Source organism: Channa argus, chromosome 23, assembly GCF_033026475.1.
Source record: "Channa argus isolate prfri chromosome 23, Channa argus male v1.0, whole genome shotgun sequence".
Taxonomy (NCBI): Eukaryota; Metazoa; Chordata; class Actinopteri; order Anabantiformes; family Channidae; genus Channa; species Channa argus.
In genome coordinates, this window is record NC_090219.1 from 7,989,995 (window position 1) to 8,000,269 (window position 10,275).

Here is a 10,275-nt window from a genome sequence, read left to right on the forward strand (position 1 = left end):
GGACGAGTCATTCTGTTTTTAAGATTTGTCTCCAAGGCGCACTGACCTCCTCCGCCCAACATTTTATGCAATGCCGGAGTGATGGCTTTGCACTTGAAAAGGATTAGCCATCTGGACTGGGAGTGAGGAGGAAGCCACGACTTCTGCTTAAGATGCGGCCAACAGATAAAGACACGAGCTAAGCGTGTCCCATTCAGATGCCAAGGATTTACAGATGGATCTCAGCTGTAGCGTACACATGAATAACCAGCATATACTGTACTGGAAAACACTAAGTTGTATTTTCACTGTTACTAAGCTTGTTAATTAAAGCAAATATCCTAGAAAAATATTAAGAGATGAAAAACAGTAGATTAGCAGCAAAATACATACATAACAATGAATTACCGTATGTTTTGGCCTGTGTATGTATATGGGTATATGGGACCAAATATTAAAACCTGGCCCATTGGAATACACAGAATCTATTGATGTAATTTATATATGGATATGGGATTTAAGTAAGGCATTAGAAGCTATCAAGCCTCACTATTTTTTTTTAAATGTGTCCATGAAACTTTTTGCTCGCCAGAATGGTTAAATGTCCATATAATGCTATGCTAATTGGATAAGCTTTTGCTGGATAGAAGCATCAAAATAAGCTTCCAGAACAGATTAATGTGGGATAAATGTGCCCCATATACTTTGTCAACAAAGAGAACCAAAGCGTTGAGTGTCAGTGGTGCTTTATATTGCCATACAACCCCATCTTGTGATTGTGGGAGTGATAAAAGATAGAACTACATCAAGATGATGGTGTACCCGTAAACTTTATTTTAATGTTTTAATGTTTGTATTGAATGCTTGTATGTTTTCCAGCTGCGTTCTGCTCCAGTGTATTGTCAGGGAGGGGTCAGGGTTATGTTTAAGATAGTTTTTTCAATGGGCACTGTTTCCCCCTGCTATTAGTGTTTATGCAAAGCTGAGCATAACAGTCTCCTGGCTGGAGCTTCATATGTACTGTGCAGCCATGAGATATCTTCTCATCTAACACTCCAAGAAAATAGCAGTGTAAAACTGTTAAATACAAATCATCATGTACAGATCACAATGCATGTAAAGTGCCCTTAACAAAGCAGTGCATAATTTGTGGATTATAAAAAGAGATGCATTAGACTGTCAATAAAAGAAAATCAGTTTAAAAGTGGAACAGAAATTACAAAAATTGTAAGATTACAAATGCAGTACAATGATACCTAGCGCAAAATTTACCAAAGGTAAAAAAGTATTGTAGAGAAAATAAATCAATCAAAGACAAAGACAAACAGCCCTAAGTTTTTTGAATTGAACTGGATGAGGTTGCAAATCTTCATAAAGTTAGTTCTATCTGCGTACAGAAATCTGCACATATCTGACTTTATATTTCACATCAGAAACTATAACAGAAAGTAAAACTCTGTTGAAAATTTGGCACAAAACTTTGATTCCCATCTTGAGAGGAAATTTGTAGCTGAAAACTCAATGGCATTATTTTAAAAACCCCCAAATTGAAAGTGAAATACACTGTTGGTATGTACTGAACACATAGCTGCCAGCACCTCACACACACACACACACTCGTGCAGCAATAGTGCATCCTCCACCAAGCAGCAGCATGGGACTAAAAATAGCCTGTCAGATGGGTGGGGGTCATCCCTGGCTGTATAAATATAGAGCAACAACCAGATGGAGACGAGACTGAAAAACATCAGGATGAAAGGAAACTGCTGGGGGAAAGAAGAGAAAGAATCTTGCTGATATTTGCATTCACGTGCCGCCACACACACAACACACACACACACACACCAGAAAAAGCACATTTGCCCTTGCAGAGTGATGCAGTGGGGTATTAAGGTCCAAACGCGCATGCATGCAGCGTTGGTAATATGCCAGCCTCTGGTGTCTCCCATATGCACTTGTATACCGACCATATGTGAACATGCAACAATTTTTTCATGCAACACATACTAGTATTTCTCTCTCTTTGAAACCTGCAAAGGCAAACACAAACATTTGACTTGTTCCCTTCTTTTGGCATGCTACATATCAAGGGTGGCACATGCAGCTCACACGCAGAAACACATACATACACAGAAATTCCAAACAGTCCCTTCTCCGCTTGGTTCCCTCCAGGCGAACCTCTGCTAAAATTAAACCTCTGTGATCTAAAAATACCAGCCGGGCACGTGAGCCAAAGACTGGATGGAGGAGACAACAAATATGGGGAGAGATAGGGAGGGTAGTGGTGACAGGGGAGAAGAGGAGGAGGAGGAGGGGTGGGGGTGGGGGGATAGGGGGAGAGAATATGGGATTTGTTTGCCAGTGTTTTAATCAGCTTTAAAATTCTGTCTCTAAATACACGCAACAATTTCGCATCAAAATGTTTCTAATGACGCGGTGCTTTCATAGAAAAGCACTGAAGGCCTTGTGAATGGTGTGGACACCTGCTCGGTTTTGAATGAGAGTGTGGATGCTCTTTTGCAGCGCTGCTGTTAAACTGAATGGGTAGCGGCGCCATTGCAGCTATGTGAATGGACACTAGCTCAATGAATAACCCAGCAGCTCCGCCACCTGGTCAAACACATCCACTGCTTCAAAACTGAAGTGGCTTGTTGCTGCATGTAGAGGGACCCAAGTATTTTACTATCTGCTTCAGCTTCACCTTTTTCATCTCTAAACTAATTTTAAGACCAAAATAAACCTAGTTATATCTCAGTAGATTAATGTTGTGTCATTTTATTCTGTGTTTCTCTGTTACTCTCAGTCTGGGAATAAATAGTTAAACTTTTGCCATGATTTTTATTCTTCAGGCAGACTTCGAAAGCAATGGAGGGATCTTGAAGAAGCTTCCCTCTATAAAGGAGGATGAGGAGGGATCAGAGGGGGAGCGCTCTCCTCTCCCCAAGATGCCTGCACTCGGAAGGCTGGGCCGAGGTTTGCGCTCCCCCCTGCGCTCTCCTCTGCGTTCCCCACTGCTGCCACCGAGACCCTTTAGACCGGCGAGTGATCCTACCCGCCCCTCCAGTCTGCAGATCCCTGTGGTGAGCTTCAGCTGCCTGCAGCCTGATCTCAGCCCTCGGTAAGGAAGCAGTCATTGATTTACTGACTAGTTAGCTTGGGTGTAGGACTCGTTCCGTGGCAGCAAGTAATGCTCAGTGGAAATTGGACTTGCATTTTGTGTTACTTGAGAAATTATTCATTAACACAAACCATCTACAGGCTAAATTCTCTCCCATAGGAGAGGTGGCAGCAGATGCTGAGCTAGAGGAATCAAATTAGCTTGGTACAGTTGATGAAGGGTGGACACAAGTATAGACCTCAGCTTACAAAAAGACCTTTAGGGGAAAAAATGGTAGGATGGTGATTGTTGGATTCATGTGATTTTTATACACAACGCAGAAATCTAATGACACATTTTGACAAGAAGCCATAATCAAAGCATGACCATCTAAGTCACTGCCCAAATAAGCAGCGAAAAGAAACTCACATCTGTACACCCACAAGGCAAGAGGATGCACTAAATATGATGCAAAGTAAGACCAAAATTATGTAATATGAAATAAAGAAGATAACAATATTATTTATTTGTATGTTGTTGTATTTTTATCATGTTTTTCTTGTCTTTGTTGTTTTTCTTTTTAAAAGGTTCAGCCCTGCCAGAAATTAGAGCACAGAGATGGGTCACCGGGCTTGATGGTTGACTTTTACAGAGGGCAGGGGCTGTTACCATAGGGATGTCATTATCACTAAAATGATGAATTTAAAATCAAAATTGAGATCCAGCTTGTAAGATTGTTATTAAATTTTTAAGGACACGTCTGAAACATAACATTCAGATTTATATTATTATTATTATTATTATTATTATTGTTATGGCAATGTGACTTTTTAAGTATATCGAATAATTTTAGTAATTTGTATTGTTTTTAAAGTAAAAACTTTAAATTGTAAATTGCAAAATTTGAATAAAAAGTAATGATGAGACCACTGCATGAAGTTTTTCACACAGTGAAAGAAAAATCAGTGTCCATTGCTTTTTGCTAAAAATTCTACAATGTCGTCCTTCATCTCTACTCCACACATGACAGATTAAAGTACAATTACTGTTACCAGAAAGTGCTAAACTATGAGTCATTAGTTGGAAAATCTCGGTGTGTTACAGTGAGGGAATAATGCATGAAGCAATGAAGGTTACAGTCAGACACGGCTTTTTACCCTGTGGAGGAGGATTTGTATGCAGGTGTGTGCTTCTAGGACTCCATCATCTGAATATGACCTTCGGCCGACTGACTTCTGCCAGCCGGATAACATTTCCATAAACGACTGTATGCAGGTCCTGATTTGGATTTCGACATATCAATGAACTTCATAGAGTTCAGAGACCACAGAGGCAGGTCACACTGTGAGCTCAGTATGTTTTTGCGGTTCAGAAATTCCAAAGACGTTTCCAGCGTTGTTTTGGTTTTGGTTGAGGCTGGATCTGAATGAGGTCATTTTGATCATTTTGATGTCCGTGTGATGTAATGGGCCAAAGTTTATTTATACAGAGTATCAGATTCCACAAACAGTACAGCAAAGACACTTCCATGACTAACTTTGCTGTTTTTTCGTGACACATGTTAAAATATGGGGCCAGAAAACAGGCAGTTTCGAACTAGGATGGCAGTCACGTTAATCTAACTGCAAACCATTGGTTCAGCGCAAAATATCTTCGGCCAGATTCATTATTATAATTTGATGAATGCTAATTCATAAAAGCAAATTACTTTAATCACTTACTAAATTTCCAGAGCACGTTAATGCCCCCGAAGATATAAAGCCTGTCGATTCCTCAAACTTCAGAAGTAGCTGTCCACACTATAGACAGGTGTCAGCTGTAATAATAAGGTGTGAGTGTAGAATCCAACCTGCAGATTTTAGCATTTAAAAGTTCCCACTGGAGATATCAGCTAGTGGTTAATTAGGGTCTTGGAGATTCTGAATAAGAATCTCTAGAGGGTTTTACATGATTAAAGTTATTATTAGCTTTGGAGCCCTCTGACAGTTTGTCATTGTCTTACTGACGCTTTCCTGCTCTGTGTCCTCAGGTTTGTGGATGGAATCGAGACCGAAAACCAAAGCGACTCAGCTCAGAAGTTTGATTTTGTGCCCACTGCTACTCAGAGGGTCCCGTCCATCCCTAATTTAGCTACTTCAGGTTAACACACACTCATGCACATGTACTGCATGTACAGTTTCAGGCTGAATTGCAATTCGTAGTTAAAAGAAATCTGAGCACCACAATCTTTTTTTGAAAGAGTAACATAATTTATTCTTAATGATCAAGTCCTCATTTACTCAGCATGTGTATGTGCGTGTGATGTATGTTCACAGGGGGTCATGATGATGAGGGTGACACCATGCAGACCATTGCTAAACTAAAACATGAGGTAATGCTGGACATACTGTGATGATATGTGTTGAATGTGGATGAAGGAAAAAAAGGTGGAAGTGTGCAAGAAAAGTGTCGAGTCAGCATCTTTTCTTCAGCTTACATTCATTCTTTATTCTGATATTCTTTGCTCCAGATGAACGTCCTCTCCCGTCAGGTAACCGCTGTGAGTCTGGAGTTACAGGAAATGACACGACTTCTCAAGCCCCTCTTCCACAACCCCTCTGTGCTGCTGATACAGAGCGCTCTGACTCCGCCGCCAAGCGTGTCATCGCATAGCAGCTCACCAGCCCCGCCCCTTCTTACCCAACACGCAGCTGTGGACTGTTCAAGTGATCCAAATCCTCAGTCTACACGAGCACCTGAACCGTCGTCTCCTTTGCTGAGCATGGAGGCGTTACATGGAGAGTTTGATCCGCTTCTTCACTGTTCGCCCCGTCAAACCATTGCCTCCCATAACCCTGCACCACCAGTCTCTCATTGCTCAGCTCCTCCGTCACTCAACAGTTCTCCCCACGAACACACAATTGTGCCACACCCCTACTCATCCCCCTCCATCGCTTCATTCTCTTCATCAACCATCACTCCCATTTTGGTTGACCTATCAGAACCTTCTAGCAAGACACAAACACAGCTTCAGTGCCATCTCGCACAGCAGTCTAAGTTTGAGTCCCATCTCCAACCTGAGTGCCAATTCATATCCCAGTCTCATCCCCATTCCCTTTCCCAGCCTCATCGCCAGCCCCTTCTTCAGCTCTCCGGCACAGCCTCACATCCCCAAGAACCTCTCCTGAACCTGCAGGAGGTGGAGTGGGTGCAGCACAGCACCCAGCTCAGCTACGTCGATGAAGGACAGCAGTCAGTGTGAACAGACAGACACGGGAATGACGGACAGGACCAGCATGCCACACGTCTGACTGCATGACATGCATTTGACCATAGTTTGGCATGTGAGTTATGACATAAATACATTGATTTTAAACTATTATAAATTATGATTATGAGCACCAGGTGTAAACAGATCTGATAATAAAACCATCTTGTTTTATGGTTTCAGATTGATTTGTTCCTGCTTACAGTGAGTGATATCAAAAAAAAGAACTTGTCCTTCAGTAATTATAATTCTTTGATCATTAATTATTTACTTTTCAATATGTTTGCACCTCAAAACAGTTACGTAAACCGACAAAAACTAGTGCAGATTTTATACAAGTCTGTATGTTTAGCCATCGCTGCTATACACTAAAACAGAACACAGTCTACGACCGGTAATTTCTGGAACTTTTATCCACGGTGGTCCCTTATTTCTTTGATACTGCAGATGCATTTCCAGCCACTCAGACACAATAATGAAACAACCCTTTTAAGACTCGTCATTTGGGTTTATTGTAGCCATGGTTGCAGCTGTGAAAAATAAACAAAGTGGCTACTCAGTTAACTTTCTGAAAGACTGCACAGTCGGACAGACGGCACCCCACTCCACGGATATGGGGTACTTGCCTTTCTCCAGGAGGTACTGGCGGCCCTTATAGTTGGGGTGCTCGTAGAAGACCCACCATCCTCCCAGGACCCTGCAGGAATGAATCTCTCTCCAATGAAACTTCTCCAGCACAGATGGACAGTCCTCAGTTGCTTCAAACACCTGACCGGCAAAGTCCCCTTTGCCATAGAGCTGGATCTTGTAGGGATCCCCACTTGCCTGAGTGACAGAAATTTTAATGACTGGGTGGATCAGCAAAGTTGTGGTGCAAACACGTCGAGGAAAGAAAACATTCAGAGGGGAGTTTGTCGCACAGACGGGCTGGGAAGTGTAAGAATAATAGTTTAAATGAGAACATGCAGAATCAAAGGTAGCTTTTAATTGAAAACCCTGATACTGCATCAGTCTCATGTTTAACCTTCAAGACCTCTGAGTGAAAAAGGGCCCCCTCATCCTGTTTGGAAGTTTTACGATGATATCCCAGAAAAATGTGCTTGCCATCAAGGCTAAACTATCGGGGGCGACTGTAGCTTAGGAGGCAGAGCAGTAGTCCACCAAGACCAGGGTTGTTCGTTTGATTCCCGGGTTCTCCTGTCACACGTCAAAGTGTCCTTGAGCAAGACAACTTACTTGCTCCTGGTGAGTGCAGGTCAGCTACATTGCAGCTCCTCCATTGGTGTGTGAGTGTTTGTGTGAGTTTGAGTATGAAGGGGTGAATGAGAAGCAGTGTAAAGCACTTTGGGTACCAGAATTTTGTCATTTTTTATAAGCAACAAACAGTGATTGGTGAATCTTTCACCCTTTTAACAAATCTGATGTGTTTCAAGACTTACGACAAAGCGAATTATCTTGCAGGAGCTGATTCTGTCATTGAGGCCGTTCCAGGTCTGGTAGTCTGGGTATTCGCCTCTGGTCAGGACGTACTGGTAACCTGAATAGTTTGGTCTCTCGTATATCACCCAGGTCCCATTCTCCACTTGGACCGAGTTGCAGCGACTCAGGTAGGAGTGGAAGTCGGCACAGTTGCTGTTACTCTCATACCTGCGACCTTGATAGTTCTTGTCCTCATAGAAGACGATCTGGGCAATGGCAAGTGATAATAAATCCTTCAAAAAGGTGCTTGGAAATAGTATTTAATGGCTCAGCTCTGTTTGTTAGCTGTGCACACATATGATGTTAACTGCATAGACAGAAATGTTGTGCATTTAGTCTCATGCTTGCAAATTTAGTGACCAAGAGGGAAAAATGAAATGCTCAGTTTACCATAAGTACTATTTAATCCATAAGTACTATTTAACTCATTCACTTTACACTAACCAAGTACTTTACTTTACATTCCAACTCTGTCACTTTTACTTACCCTGCCCATCTCGGGACCAGCTGTGCTCCACTGTGCCCTCCCTTAAATGTGTGTTATCTCGAATCTACTGTCAGTACTGTACTGTATGTTGGTGTATGTGTGTGCTCATACATGGCCCAGTTCTCTTTTATACATGCGGAGCCCTCTGCATTTTGCACAACTGCTTTGTCATGGGAATGAGATCCAAAATTTGACTCAGTGGTTCCATTGCTAGTCATGTTTTCCAGAAAGAGGGTGTGGGTTACACTGCATAAAGGCCTCAACCACTGACTGACAACTCTCTGCAACAAACTGTAAACACACTACACACACTAAATACAAATATTACAGACCTCTATTTGATCTTTGTATAAATGTTAAAACTGCAAGCAGAGGGGTTGAATCTCGTCAAGGCTGTGGCACAGATTTTTTGCTGTTTTGTGGAATGAGGGAACAGTACCTACTTACAGTGTATACTGTAAGTGTTTAAGCTCTATACTCTATTTAGCTCAACTTTTAGGTCCTGCATACAGTACACACATGCAGTGTTATGGACTTTACACAAGCTCAAATAATGGGATATATCTTTAGCTGCAGTTTCTCTATTAGCCACTAGATGCCAGTGTTGTTTCCTCATTATCTGCGCTTTCAAACTTAGACCTTATGGGCAAGAGCGGAATGAGTGGAAAATAATTATGTATTTATTGTGTATGATTATAGTACAGCTTTACTGTAATGGAAAAATGAAATAAATAGCTAATAAAAATTTTAATATGTTAAAAAATATGAAAAAAATTTATATAATATGTATATATATGTATAAAATATGTTTTCTCATCGTTGCTTCAAAACTAGTTTGGGGACATGTCTTGTTAGACATGTTAGACTCCAGTGGACTTTGAAATGGTAATACAAATATCAATAGATGCTAATAGATATTAAGTGATGTAATAGTGAGATTTTGTGTGTGAAAAAGACATTATACAGATATAAGTCAATGATAAAACCATGTCTGGACAGTTACGCTGTTATTTACATGTGATTTCAATAGGCACCACTAGGGGGCAGCATTTGTACAGTGTAAGAAACGAGCTTTACTCTCTTCTCACAAATCCAGTGTCCACTCTGAGGGAAAAGAAATAAAAGTTATTTTCAATATCAGTATTTTAATTTCGTTTCTCAAATTACAATGATGAAATTAGATGATTTTGTTTTTTATAAATGTCAGAATTTGCTGTGTTTGCTTCCCTTAACATAATAAATGAAATAGCATTTATGTTTTGCTGCTTTGATGATGGTTCTAGGGATATGTGATTGGATTTCTCCACACATAAAACACTTCTATGCACATACAGTTACACATATAGCAAATTAAATAATTACTTTTTTGAAGTAAAAAACTAAATGAATAGTAATTTGCAACTCTCGGTAACCCCCCCCCCCCTAGTAGTTTAAGACCTCAAAGGATGCAGATCATCACTATTTTCTGTTTCAGGTAAGAAGAGCTGGCGTGTTTATAATGGAGCCTTGTGAAAGCACGTTTTAATTGCAACACATACCAACAGACACACACAGACATCTCGCTCATGGTGAGCGACTTGTGGGGAGCTGTCAAAAATACTTATGATGATGTAGGACAGACAAGTGTTGGCAGCGAGCACACACACACACAGAGAGAGAGAGAGCACACACACACACACACAGGAAGGCAGACAGGCACAATAGTAGATGATGGGTGACTATTCTTCCGTCAAGTATAAATAAAGAAACGCTGACCACTGCCGGTGAAATGCAGGCCTGCTATTTGGAAAGACACACAAACAGATCTATAAGTGACAGAGTGGACAAAACAGAAAAAAAAAAACTTTTACAAATACATTGAAAACATTTTAAACTTAAACATTTTAAACTTCCGTTTTGCACTGTGGAAAGACACAAAAGCTTTAGCAAGACTGCCAGTTTGCACCAGCTAAGCTTGTAGGTTTTGACTTTCATGTAAAAATGACT

At 40.9% G+C, this 10,275-nt stretch overlaps 2 protein-coding genes across 3 annotated transcripts in view; one reads left to right on the forward strand and one right to left on the reverse strand.

The window, feature by feature from the left end:
* LOC137108724 (potassium voltage-gated channel subfamily H member 8-like) overlaps positions 1 to 6,854 on the forward strand; it is a 31,845-nt gene extending 24,991 nt beyond the window's left edge. Inside the window, exons 12-15 of one of the 2 annotated variants that reach the window (XM_067493693.1) lie at positions 2,829 to 3,097; positions 5,106 to 5,215; positions 5,392 to 5,447; positions 5,586 to 6,854. In XM_067493693.1, coding sequence (XP_067349794.1) covers positions 2,829 to 3,097; positions 5,106 to 5,215; positions 5,392 to 5,447; positions 5,586 to 6,317 — 1,167 coding nt within the window. In that variant the 3' untranslated portion in view covers positions 6,318 to 6,854. Of the gene's footprint in view, positions 1 to 2,828; positions 3,098 to 3,663; positions 3,827 to 5,105; positions 5,216 to 5,391; positions 5,448 to 5,585 lie in introns of those variants that run through there. The other variant, XM_067493694.1, reaches the window with a different exon arrangement.
* A 492-nt stretch (positions 6,855 to 7,346) lies between these two features.
* LOC137108729 (gamma-crystallin S-like) lies at positions 7,347 to 8,947 on the reverse strand. Its single transcript, XM_067493702.1, has 2 exons — positions 8,290 to 8,947; positions 7,347 to 8,008 (listed from the first exon to the last, which is right to left on the reverse strand). Exons 1-2 carry the CDS (start codon positions 8,296 to 8,298, stop codon positions 7,733 to 7,735), a joined length of 285 nt encoding a protein of 94 aa, XP_067349803.1. The 5' UTR covers positions 8,299 to 8,947; the 3' UTR covers positions 7,347 to 7,732.
* Between the last annotated feature and the right edge of the window lie 1,328 nt (positions 8,948 to 10,275).